Raw genomic sequence first — 12223 nt, forward strand, 5'->3', positions numbered from 1 at the left:
ATTGCCAGGTTAAATCAAGTCAGCCTGGCCCGTTCCTTTCACTTCTTAGTTACATCAAGCCAGAATACTTTCAATTATCCCTCACTTCCAACTTGTCAGCAGGAGCCGGGTAAAATGCAAATGGAGCCAGGCCCTTCCCTGGTGCAGGGCAAGAGCTATCATTTAAGAATTGCCTCCGCTGATTTGAGATCCTCCTTCTTCAGTGCTAAAGCTGTCACCATCACTTTCACACGCGCCATCTTACCTCTGGGGCTCTCAATAGTGGGTGCTCTGAAGTCCATTCTGTAGATTGGAAAACTGAGCCATGCACTTGCCCCGTGGTTATGTAGATGACAAGTCACAGACCAGAACTTAAAACCAAAACATCTTAAGTCTAAAGTCCATATTCATTCTGGCCCTGACCTTTAGAGTGACTTCCTTGACTTCCTTGAGATTTTCTAAGTACGTCCCTAGTGGCAGGGGACTGGCCAGGGTCAGCATGTAATCGTGAGAAGCAGCCAGTCCAGACTAGGATCCACATGAGCCCTGCTCCCTGTCTCTCCCCTTCAGAGCAACTTACAACTGTCTGCCACCGCTTACCCTCACCCCCTGCATATGGGGTCAACCAGATGCCTGAGTCATTTCAGAATTTGCAGCTATGGCATACCCTAGCATCTGATGGCCAGCCCCAGCTCTGGAGGACAGCCCCATGAGCACATTGCTCCTGTTACCTGGAGAGGTATTTCTTTCGCTCTATCATGTGATGTGGGATTGCCAGATGGAGCCAAATTCTGATTTAAGTGGCTCAAATTTTTTATATAGATAGGGACCTGCAAAAATACTTTTTCCCAAGGTCCCACACACTTTAGGCATGACCCTACAAAATCTTACCCTAAAACAAAGTAACTTCCTTTGTACTCAAGAATTTCTTTCTGTCCGTAACTAGCCTTAACCCTAGAGCACCAGTGCCTGCCAGGTACCTACCCTCCTTTTTATTCATCGTTAAGGGCAAATGGCCCCAAGTTCCTTCCTTCTTGTCCCAGATGGTTGCCACTTTCCTTCTTCCCATTGCTTCATTACCTTTCCACTGTCCCCTTATTATCTGATCTCAAAGCAGTGGACCTAAGCTTTACTGGGCTCCCCACCTGCATTGCCTGTGTTTTTCTTGGAGAAGTGAGAACGTGGCAAGTATCTATCTCTGTATAGGTAAACCAAAGCTTGTGATGCCAAGAAGACTCCAAAAGAAAAAAAGGAGGAGGAGAAATTACTCAGAGGCCGTTAGTCATGATTAGGTGCTCCTAACTCTTCTAAGGACCATCTGTGGGTCATCTCCATCACTCTCCCCCACATCCCTGTGAGGTGCACCATTGTTACCCCACTTTGTAAGTTCACTAGTGTAGCCAGATGACCAAGATGATTATTGAGAACACACCCAGCCCCAAGAAAGTTTCCCCAGGGCCCTTTCCCAGCCAATACCTCCTTAAAAAGGTAGCTACAATTTCTGACTTTCCATCATAATTGATTGACTTTGCCTGTTCTTGACTATCTTGTAAATGGATCATAGTATAGTCTTCAAAGCCCGTGTTTTTTTTTTATTGGTGCATTATAGTTATGTGTAATACTGGGATTCATTGGGACATATTCATACGAGCACATAACAGAATTTGGTCGATTTCACTCCCAGTCCTTCGCCTTTCCTGCTCCTCCTTCCTCCCCCTAATCCTCCTCCTCTACTGGTCTGCCTTCTATTTGCTCGATCTCCCCCACCCCACTCCAGCTTTTCCCCTTCAAAGCCCGTGTTTTTAGCCAATCCACTTTATGGCCTCCTGACCCCAGGAGTAGGGAAGGTAAATTTGGTGGTTGGTGGTGCTTCCCTGCAAACCACAGTCTGGGCAAAGTAGGGCTAATGTTTTAAAATCTGAGCTTTTGACCTGTCCCCAGCCTGGGGCTGCCTTTAGGTACTCCCAGAGCCGTCCGTGGCACCTGCAGTAGATTGTGGGCATCAATTTGAGTCACTCTGTCACAAAATAGAACTCAGAAAAGTCAATTTAGGTGTTTCTCTGAAGCCTTTAATACTTAGAAAAGCCACAGAGTTCACGCAGGTAGGAGAGGGAATCACCTGCACACCAAACCACAGGGAGCAAAGGGTTCCAAAGACTGAACAAAATGCTTCCAACCGAATCTCCATAAGCTGCCCAGTTTACAGGGATCAAAGAGGAACACAAGTGAAATAAAGTTTCTCTCATTCCCAGGGCCTTCTCTATAAGAGGGTTCATGCAAAGACTCAGGCAGTCTCCTTCAGGTAAAAAGACGTGTGTGTTTCAGCCAACTTTGAAATGTCCAGATGCTGACTGTGGCTGCTTGCTGTACTGCCCCCACTGGCAGGGGCCCGCCACACTGAGTGTTGGCTTTACTAGTAAGCGCTCAATGAAGGCCTTGAGCATACGTCTCCCCCCTACCTAGGAATGCCTTGAAAATCTAGCAGAGCAAACAAGGCAGGGGCTGGAAATGACTGACACAAACCTCCAGCCAGCACAGGTACAGGTCTCCTGTGCCATACGAACAGCCGAGGGCGTTGAATCTCACCGACGCATAGCAGGGTCCTCAGCCACCTGGTTGCCAGGGACACATCCCCAAAACATCTAGTTTCTCACGTCGACTCATTTACAGACGCTCACGTGGACCAGTCAGTCATGCTATTTCCCAGCAGGAGAAGCACAAGGGCCTGCAGAAGTGATTGCATCTCACTCCGCCCACATTGCCCCCACTGAGGGGCCTGGTGCCGTCTTCAGACTCCTTTGGGAGAGAAACAAACCCTCTTTCCCTTTTCCTCCAAGCTGCTTCTCAGGGACTTGGGTGCCTTACTGACCCTCTTTCTGCCCCGTCTCACCCTCTGTAGGATGGGTGACAGGCTGATCCTGAGACGGTGCCCGTGCAGGGTACTGTACCAGGCTCTGCTCCAGACACTGTGCGTCATCCTTTAGCCTCCACAGGGGAGTGATCCCAGGACCCTGGGATGCCGAAGCCCTCATGTTGAATGGTGTCGTGTTTGCATTTAAAACCATACACATCCTCCTGATCATTAAAAATTGTCTCCAGATGACTTACCATACAGTGTAAGCATGCTGTGTAAATAGTGGCTGCAATGAATTGTTTAGGGAATGATTACAAGGAAGATCATCTGTACTTTCTCAACACAGAACCGTCAGAGGCCTCCAAGGTTAGTTGAATCCACAGATAAGGAAACTGCAGATACAGAGGACCAAGAATTAACCACTTCTCTAACATCATCACCATCATCTCCATTTTACATATGAGGGAAACTGGGGCATGGAGCAGTTAATTCCCCAGATACCAGCTAGGTGGTAGAAGCCAATCCTCAGATTAAAATCTAGAAACCAGAGTATGAAATTCTTGAGTGACATTATTCTGCTTTGCAAAGTTGCCAAGAAGGTTTAAATCAAGAACATGGGACAATGCCCCTCTATCTATTGCATCTATTATCACTATTAATTGTTATCAACCTGTCACTATTTGGAAACACAGTCTGGCATGTTTGCCTAGATTCATCCAGCCCAGAGCCCATACTAGTGATTGACTCAAAATATAAGGAGATATTAATTTTGTCTATATTTTTAATATTTTTAGTTGTAAATGGATTATTTATTTATTTATTTATGGTGCTGAGGATGGAACCCAGAGCCTCACACATGCCAGGCAAGTGCTCTGCCACTGAGCCACAACTCCAGCACTTAATTTCATCTATTTTAATGTCCAGATTTTATAAACTAAGAGTTAAAAACCTTCAGTGAGTTTTTATAGTAATGCTTATAGTAATACCTATGGTTTATTAAACACATACTATTTGCCAGACAGATGATGTGTGTGTGTATGTGTGTAATCATTTATTCCCTACCACATAACCCTATGGTACAGGTACTGTGATAACTCAATCGTTTTTTGTTTTGTTTTTTTGTTGTGGTTTTTTTTTTTTTTTTTTTTTAATACCAGGGATCGAACCTAGGGGCACTTAACCATATCCCCAACCCTTTTTTAATTTTTTTTATTTTGAGACAGGATCTTGATAAGTTGCTTAGGGTCACCCTAGGTTGTTGAGCCTGGCTTTGAACTTGCAATCCTCCTGCCTCAGCCTCCCAAGCCACTGGAATTACACCATGCACCACCATGACCAGCTGATAAACTCAGCTTTAAAGGCAAGAAACTGGGGCTCAGCAAGGTTGTTTAACTTCCCTCGCTCACACAGCTAGGGACTAGGGAAGGTGAACTTGAACCTCATATCCATCTGGTTCTAGAGACCAAGTTCTTACCTCTGCACGTATCTTCTTTGTAGAATTTTTGGCTTTTTACACTGGGACTTATAATCCAAAGGATTCAGTTCAGCAATAATTAACCCTGATTTCTGCTTTACCTTGCCAGACGGTTAGAGGAGATTCTCTGATTTTTCTTTATCAACAGTGATGAAAAGAATGTCTCATATTGTTCCCAGAAAGCTTCTCCCATGTCACCCTTCCCTGAAACTGCCATTGCCATTTCTATATGATCTATACGTGTAGACTTCAGCAAGGGCTGTGACTTAGCATGGGCTTTGACAGAGGCACCTAGACAATTCTTCTTGACCACGTTTCAGAGAGAAGGAAGATGACACCGATGTGTGCCACCACCATGTACCCCACAGGGCAGCCCTAAGTGCGCTTCCCCACAACCGCCGAGTCAGACTCGGGGCCCCACGGCCCCTGCACACCTCTCCCACCACCCTCCCCACGGGAAAGGCAGCCAGACAAACAAATAAGGAGGGAGAAATATAAATAAAGAAATCGCCCAATGTCATAGGAGGGCCGGGTGGCTTCCAGCCGCTGTTGAATGGAGACATCGGAGGCCTCTTAGGTCCTGAACTGGTGATTCAGAACAGTTTGATTGCTGCTTGATTGTTTGCGAGATAACTGCGAGATTGTCAGTGACAGGGTAATTTACTGAAGATTGCAATGTCAGACTGCATCCAAGGGGCTGGCTGGCATGGAGATGCGCTTCTCATGACTGACAGGCCACTGGGAGATTGGAGTGCCAATTTAAAGTTCACAGTGCCGTCGGAAAGTGTTCGGCCTCGGCAGCCCATAATCACGCAGCGTGATGAGGTCATCGTAGGCACAAGGTATGCTAGCACGTACTCACGGAGAGAACCCCAGATGTGCCATCTCTGGAGCAGGTACCTGTAAATATGCAGGAGGAAATCACTGAGACCTTTTTTTCTTCTTTTTTCCTATTTGTCGTCTGCAGTTGCTGACATGTTTAGGCCATCTCCTGCCAGACAGACAGGATCTTGAATAGAAAACCCAGAATCAACAAAACAGTGGGGAAATTGGAGATTTGGAGTTTGGAGGCAGTTTGCAGCCCAGGGAGATGGCAGGCAGGAGCAGGTGGGGAGGAAAGTGCACAGAACTTAGTGGATAAACTCTCTCAAGGCACTGAGTGCAAGAGGCCCTCAGGCTGGGAATATGGAGTGGGTGGTGTATGGACCAGAGGGGAGGGAAAGGCCGCTGAGGTGGATGGAAGTCCTAATGGGAAGAGGCCGGCGACCTTAAAAGAATCTATAATGCTAACAACAGTGGGTTCCCTCTCAACTGGGAAGTTTCTGAGGCTGCAGAATGAAGCACTGCCAACGTAGCTCAGTGGGTTATTTTTAAAATACGAAGCAAGCATTCCGTGGTGGACTATTTCTGTCTAGAGAAAGCAGTGTGCCGGAGGTGATGGTCAAGGCAGAATTCTGTGCAATTATAGTTTTCCTTTTTTTTTTTTTTTCTTATTCTGCCAATGGCCCTTGAGTCCAGATTGGACAATGGGATGTGGACCTGATGTGGGACTTCAATCCTCCTACTGGATACAGCATGGTTTCTGGGTCTTTCTGGGGTCTGAGTCTTCCGAGCTCTGGGGAGTAGCTGATTCAGTCGGCTGAAACATTTGGAGCCTTGATTTGGAAAGTTCCTAAATTTAAAGTGTGCGTGCCTGCTCACTCCCCTGTGCCTGAATTTCTAGGAAATTTTTTGTAAATCTAAATGTGTTACAAGGCACGGAGCAGCATTTGCCCGTGTGGAAAATGAGAGGCTAGGCTTAGTCATTGAAAGCCAAGCAAAACATACAACCTCCTGATTTGTTTGTTTGCTAAAAAGGAAGTAATGCATTAAAATAATTGTACATTAATTGCTAAATGACAGTGGAACTTTGGTGAAATTATATATTTCAATTTCATTAGCAGAACCAAACGTAAAACATAATGCCAAAAAATTTACATTGTAGTAAATTTAAAGCACACAACCAGGCCTCTGATTGGGCATCCTAGTACAGGAGTCGGTCATAGCACAGCCCTGGGTGTGAGAACCTGTTTCTGTGATGCTGATTAGGGCCAGAAAAATGCCTTGCTATCAAATCCAGGAGGTGTAAGCAAGTTTATTCTCAATCAATTCCCAGCAGAGTGAATAAGGATTGGCCAACAGATCCATTCTAACAGGAAATCCCAAGGAGTGGACACTGTCCAGAACCTTCCTGTCCCTAGCTCTAACAGATGTGAGGAATGGGAAGCAGTCATTTATTCATTCAACAAACATTAGTGTTTGGCACTAAGCAAAACATGAATGTAGAAATTAATAAGACACTGTTCTCACAGAGCTCATTTTCCACTCAGGGAGGCAAGCATAAAGAGATAATTAATTCCAGCACAAGGAAGTTGGTGTTAACAACAACCATTTCTAGATTTTTTTGTGTGCATTAGAATCACCTGAAAATTGTGATTAAAATGCACCTTCCGGACCCTGCCCCCAGTGCTGTCTCTGGAGGGTCTGGAGTGTGTCCTTGATTTTCCCCATAGGATTTCAACGCAGAGCCATTCTTTAAAAATCTCTGGTCAGGGATGCACACTGCAGGAGTAGCTGTGTCCATCCATTGGGACAGCTGTAACAAAACCTCTGGACGTCGAGTGACTTAAACAACAAACACATATTTCTTGCAGTTCTGGAAGATGAGCAGCCCAAGATCAAGGTGCTGGTGGATTTGGTATCTGGGGAGGATCTGCTTCATAATTAATAGATGGCCATTTCCTCCCTGTGACCTCACAGGGCAGAAAGAAAGCCAGAGGACTCTCAGAAGTCTCATTTACGAGGTCACTAATCCCTTTCAGGTTCCACTTCCAGTGCTGATTTCCCTCCCAACGGCCCCACTTTCTAGTACCATATATTGGGGGTTAGAGTTTCAACATACAGATCTGGGGGCACACACATTCAGTCCATTAAAAACCCAGCCAAGGGCATCATCAGGAAGGCTTCCTGGATGGGGAGGCCACACCTAAACCAGGGTCTCAAGCTATGAGCCCGTCTGTCTGCTTCTGCCACCATCCTGTCCACTTTTTAAGGTCAGGCGCCATGATTTTTGGCTCATCCAGCAAGTAGATGCATGTAAATGTGTGTTTATGAATTGTAGATGGATAAGTAGGAACCATCCCAGGAATGGGGATGTGAGAGGGGCAGGAATCCAGGCAAGTAAATCCAAATGCTGGAGGTCCTGCCGACAGGTAAGAGGGCAGAACCAGAAGCAACAGGTGGACTGATGGCTTAACTTTCAGGTTCCCCTGTCAAGGCCATTTCTACACAGGATCTGGAAAACCAACACACAGTGCCTGGTTTTCCAGCTGCTCAGCAGTTCCTTCCCTGGCTTAGGGGAGCAGGAATGGGATTCTTTTCTCCATGGAAGTGAGACTTAGGTACCCACATGTTTTTACTGCTTGTGCTCCCGTTAGCATGGGCCCCTGAGAACTGGGTGGGCATCGGTCGTTATTTGTGCAATGTTATTTAAAAGCAACCTTTTTATTTTTATTTCCAACCGCTCCAATACTCCCTGGCTCATAGTAGAAGAAGCAAGACATTCCGGAGACATGTCATCAAGAAAGCCAATAGAAACCCACTTACCTGCTACTAGGGACAACGATCGTCAACATTTTCAGTCACGTCCTTTCAGTCCTTTATTTTCAATGCACATAGGTTGGAATGATACGAGGTTTGCTGTGCGGAACCTGCCAATTCAAGGCCCTGGGGAAGGTGGGACGGTGACAAGTGTGAGCATCTCCAAGCGGCCGAGTGCCATGAAATCCACTGACCCTGGCTCTGCCTCTGCCCCTCCAGATGGCCTGGTGGACTGCCTGGACCCCGACTGCTGCCTGCAGACGGCCTGTCAGAACAGCCCTCTCTGCCGGGGCTCCCGGGACCCCATGGACATCATTCAGCAGGGCCAGACGGAGTGGCCAGCTGTGAAGTCCTTCTATGATCGCATCAAGCTCCTGGCAGGCAAGGACAGCACCCACATCATTCCTGGAGACAACCCCTTCAACAGCAGGTAAGCACCCTGTGTCCCCACAGGCTGCTGCGGTCACCAGCTCCCCCCACTGGGGCAGGGGGAAGTGCTCCTCCCTTTCCATGGGCCCCGATGGCCTGGAAATAGCCCAGTTGAGGCTTGCTCCCTGCCAGGCTCCTAGAAAGCCCTTCCCTCCCTCCAGGCTCCAGCAGAGAGCCCGGTGCACGCTGTAGGACTTGGCCGCCTTCGATCCAGAATTGCTGGAGATAACCTGTGGATTCCCCCGTTTTGAGATCATTGTTATGATCTATTATTTTATGACACTCTTGTCATTCTTTTAAATCTCCCTTTACAATGCCTCTGAGAGTGACTTTTGTTTGAGCATTGCTTAAATAGTTCATTCAGTAGAGGCTTTTTGACAGCTGTTATTAAGTTGATAACATAACCTATCATCCTGGCATCTTGGAGTCAAGATGATGCCAGTGGGGAGGATGTATTGAGCACCTAGGACGAGCCAGAGATGTGCCGATGACTTCGATGCTCACAGCAGCTCCACCCCTGGCGTCTCCTCGTGGCCCATTATGGGCAGGGGCCACTCATTCTCCCCAGTCTGTCTTTGCTCTGGGTTGCTGATTTGAGGTTTTATGAATATTCTAGGGTCAAATTCTGAATTTATTTTGTGGCCACCTTGGCCGTTCCCTTCAGCCCAGGACAAGTTGGAACTGTGCCTCGAGAGTAAAGGGAAGATTTCACCGCGAGGCACCTCCCAACCATCCATCCCCTCCTACCTTCTAGGTACCTTCCTTCTACCATGTGCATCTGAGGGTAGAAGGAAGGGACAAGAGGGGCCTGGCTGGGCACGATTGATCTCTGTCTCCATGGGCCCAGATCCCCATCTGGAGGTGTAAGACATGGGGCAAGGTCTTCTTGGTGTTACCCTGCTCCATCTCTGTGCCCCTTCATGAGGAAAAATCAAAACTGCTGGGGTCCTCATCCACAAAACCTCTAGCATCTAGGAACTTGAGCGAAATGGTCCTGACCCCTTGTCCTTCTGACAGCCCCCTCATGCACCATTCTCTCCCACGCCCCACCCTCCACCTTTCTTCTCGATTTCTTTTTCTAAATTTTGAATTTTTTTTTTGGTTGACATATACTAATGGGACATATTTGGTATGTATTCTTGTGTTGTAATGTAGCATTCTGACTCATCCGTACATTGTGAAATGATCAAATCTGACAAAATAGAATATTCATCACCTTAAACATTTGTCATTTCCTTATGGTAGGAACATTTAAAACCCTCTCTTTGGGCTATTTTGCAATAGAAAACACCTTACTATTGCCCAGTCTTGTGCCCCTCCTATGCAACAGGACACCAGAGGACATCCCTCTGAAATGTACAGCCCTCCTCTTCCCCTTCCTCCTCCTCCTCCTCGCCCAGCCTACATCCTCAGGAAGGCCTGTTTCTCAGGCCCAGCAGGACAGGGAATACTAGACTTCACTTTTCACAGGAGCTTAATTGGTGATTCTCTTGGTACTCCCATTTTGGACACCATGGGGCCATGACTGTCCCCATGGGAGGAAATACCATGGGGAGGAGGAGACACCATGGGGCCATGATTGTCCCCACCCCTCCCTGAGAGTCTAGCCTCGATGGCACAGGAAAGGGTAGGAGTTGGTGCAGCCCATTCCGCAGCCTCCTAGAATCCTCTGGAAAGTTGGGCTGTCCCAGTTATCGGCAGCCGTTTTGAATAGACTGATTAACAAAATCACCTTAAGTCAACAACTTCAGCTTCCCTGTTCTGATGTCACCAAACATAAAGTAGAAAAATAAATAATAATGCAAGAGAAACGGTGATCTCCACCCTCTTCTATTTCCACCCTGACACTTCCTAACTGTGTCACATTGGGCACAGAAACCTCATTTTCTAGATGAGCACCATTAGAATAGGTATCACATTCTACTCACGGTATATTGCTGTTTTAATAGAAGAATAGATAAACAATGAATAAATAAATGAATGAATGAATAAATAAACAAACCACAACTCTCTGACCAAAAAGGAAGTGTTTCCTCTGCTCCCTAACTCCTAATTCTGGGAGGGTTTCTGAACACATCCTCCAAAGACCCCTGCTCAACTTCCATCTGCTCCCTAATTTACATTTCATTATTTCTACCCTAAATCCTAACAGTCTCCTTTTCATCCTCTTCCTCCATCTATCCCTTCTAACTTCCTCCTCCTCCCCAGCAACAGTTACCATTGCCAGAAGGCATCTCAAGTGAGGGCCAATATGCAGGGGGGCAGGCAGGGACCCCAAAAAATATTCAGGGGATTATCCCAGCCCAGAGATCTGAGCAAAAGAAAGTTGCCATGGAGAATTCTCTGGAGCTCTGATGATCCACTCCAGCTTGTCTGCCCAGATCCACGCGATACCAAACTGTACTCCAAGGCGCAGGTCGAAGTTCAGTAAGCATGTGGATTTCAGTACCTCATTGCCTGACAAATAATGAAGGACAAAGCCAGGAGTAAAAAGGAACTTAATTCAAGACTTCTCAAAGGCGTTCCCTGGATAATGGCATACAAAAATAACTAAAATGCCTTGACTCCACCACTATAATTTATAGAGCGGATCTCACTATCTAGATAATGTGATAATTGTTACACATCAATAATCATAAATAGAAATGAACTGATAGCATGTCTTAGCTGAATCTTTTCTGCAAATTGGCTGCCTGGAAACGATAGAAAGCCAGCAACAATGAAGAATTAGAAAAATAGAAGGGTAGAAATCTCAGGCAGCCCAGCCCCTTTTATTCCTATGGTGCTCTGCACAGTCTTGTGCTACAGGACTGATTTAAAAAAAAAAAAAAAAGCAGTTGTAAAAAGAATTTTAAAAAAAAAAAAAAAAAAGGAAGGGGGGAAGAAACCCACTGTGGAATGTACTTCCGATTTTGTTTTCTTATCACAACCACTGTGTACCTTGTGGTCATCAACACACGTCATCGATTTTAAAATAGTGTCTGGTAAGGCCTTAAAGAAATCTAAGTCTGAGCTAAGATAAGAAAATGGAATTGAACAAAAGGATTATTTTCATAAATTAGTTTTCTACTTTCAAAAGACTCTAGCATTGTGGTTGGAACTAGCTAAAAATGAGATTCATTTGTTAGGCAGCCAGTAGCAGACAATTAGAGCTGTCAGTGGAACAGTCTAAACACCCCTGAGATCGTCAAAGGGTTGGAGTTGAACAGTGGGGGGTATTACTAATAGAAAGAGAGATGCTTGGAGACAGCCTCCCTCCAGTTTGCAGGACACTTGGGATTGCAAAAGTAAATGCATTCCAAAAATCTTGACAAGATTCTGGCAAAGAATGGGTCAGCTTGATTGCCTACTCCAGAAATTGGGAGTGTGTCCAGGAACCCGGGAGCCTGAGAACCTCTTTGCTTTCGCCAAATTGCCCTGTATCTTCAAGGGCAAGATGTGGAGCTTCTCATTGTCTCATTTCTCCATGAAGTCTAGAGGATTCAGGTGACAGGAGACATGGCTCTGGGTAGAATACAGGGTGAGCGCCCTTAACCCCAGAGTTCAAAATCTGAAATGCTCCAAAATCCCAAATACCTTAAGCACCAGCGTGGCCTGGTGAATGTGTCTTTTGTTAAGTACCCAAAGTATGGCTTCCCTAAGTGGGAAGTTCCATATCATGAAACTTTATTTCATGCACAAAATTATTTAAAGTATTGTATCAAATCATCTTCAGGCTATGTATATAAGATGTATATGAAAGCATAAATGAATTTTTGTGTTGAGACTTGGGTCCCATCCCCAAGATATCTCATTATGTACATGCAAATATTCCAAAATCTGAAAAATTCCAAAGCCTGAAACACCTC

The 12223-nt window shown here is 45.9% G+C and overlaps 1 protein-coding gene across 4 annotated transcripts in view; it reads left to right on the forward strand.

The window, feature by feature from the left end:
• Tenm2 (teneurin transmembrane protein 2) overlaps positions 1-12223 on the forward strand; it is an 881534-nt gene that overhangs the window by 813504 nt on the left and 55807 nt on the right. For all 4 annotated transcript variants that reach the window (XM_026407438.2, XM_026407439.2, XM_026407440.2 and 1 more), the window contains one exon: positions 8166-8376. In XM_026407438.2, the coding sequence (XP_026263223.2) occupies positions 8166-8376 (211 nt within the window). The remainder of the gene's footprint in view (positions 1-8165; positions 8377-12223) is intronic.

This window comes from Urocitellus parryii, chromosome 1, assembly GCF_045843805.1.
Source record: "Urocitellus parryii isolate mUroPar1 chromosome 1, mUroPar1.hap1, whole genome shotgun sequence".
NCBI classification, from domain to species: domain Eukaryota; kingdom Metazoa; phylum Chordata; class Mammalia; order Rodentia; family Sciuridae; genus Urocitellus; species Urocitellus parryii.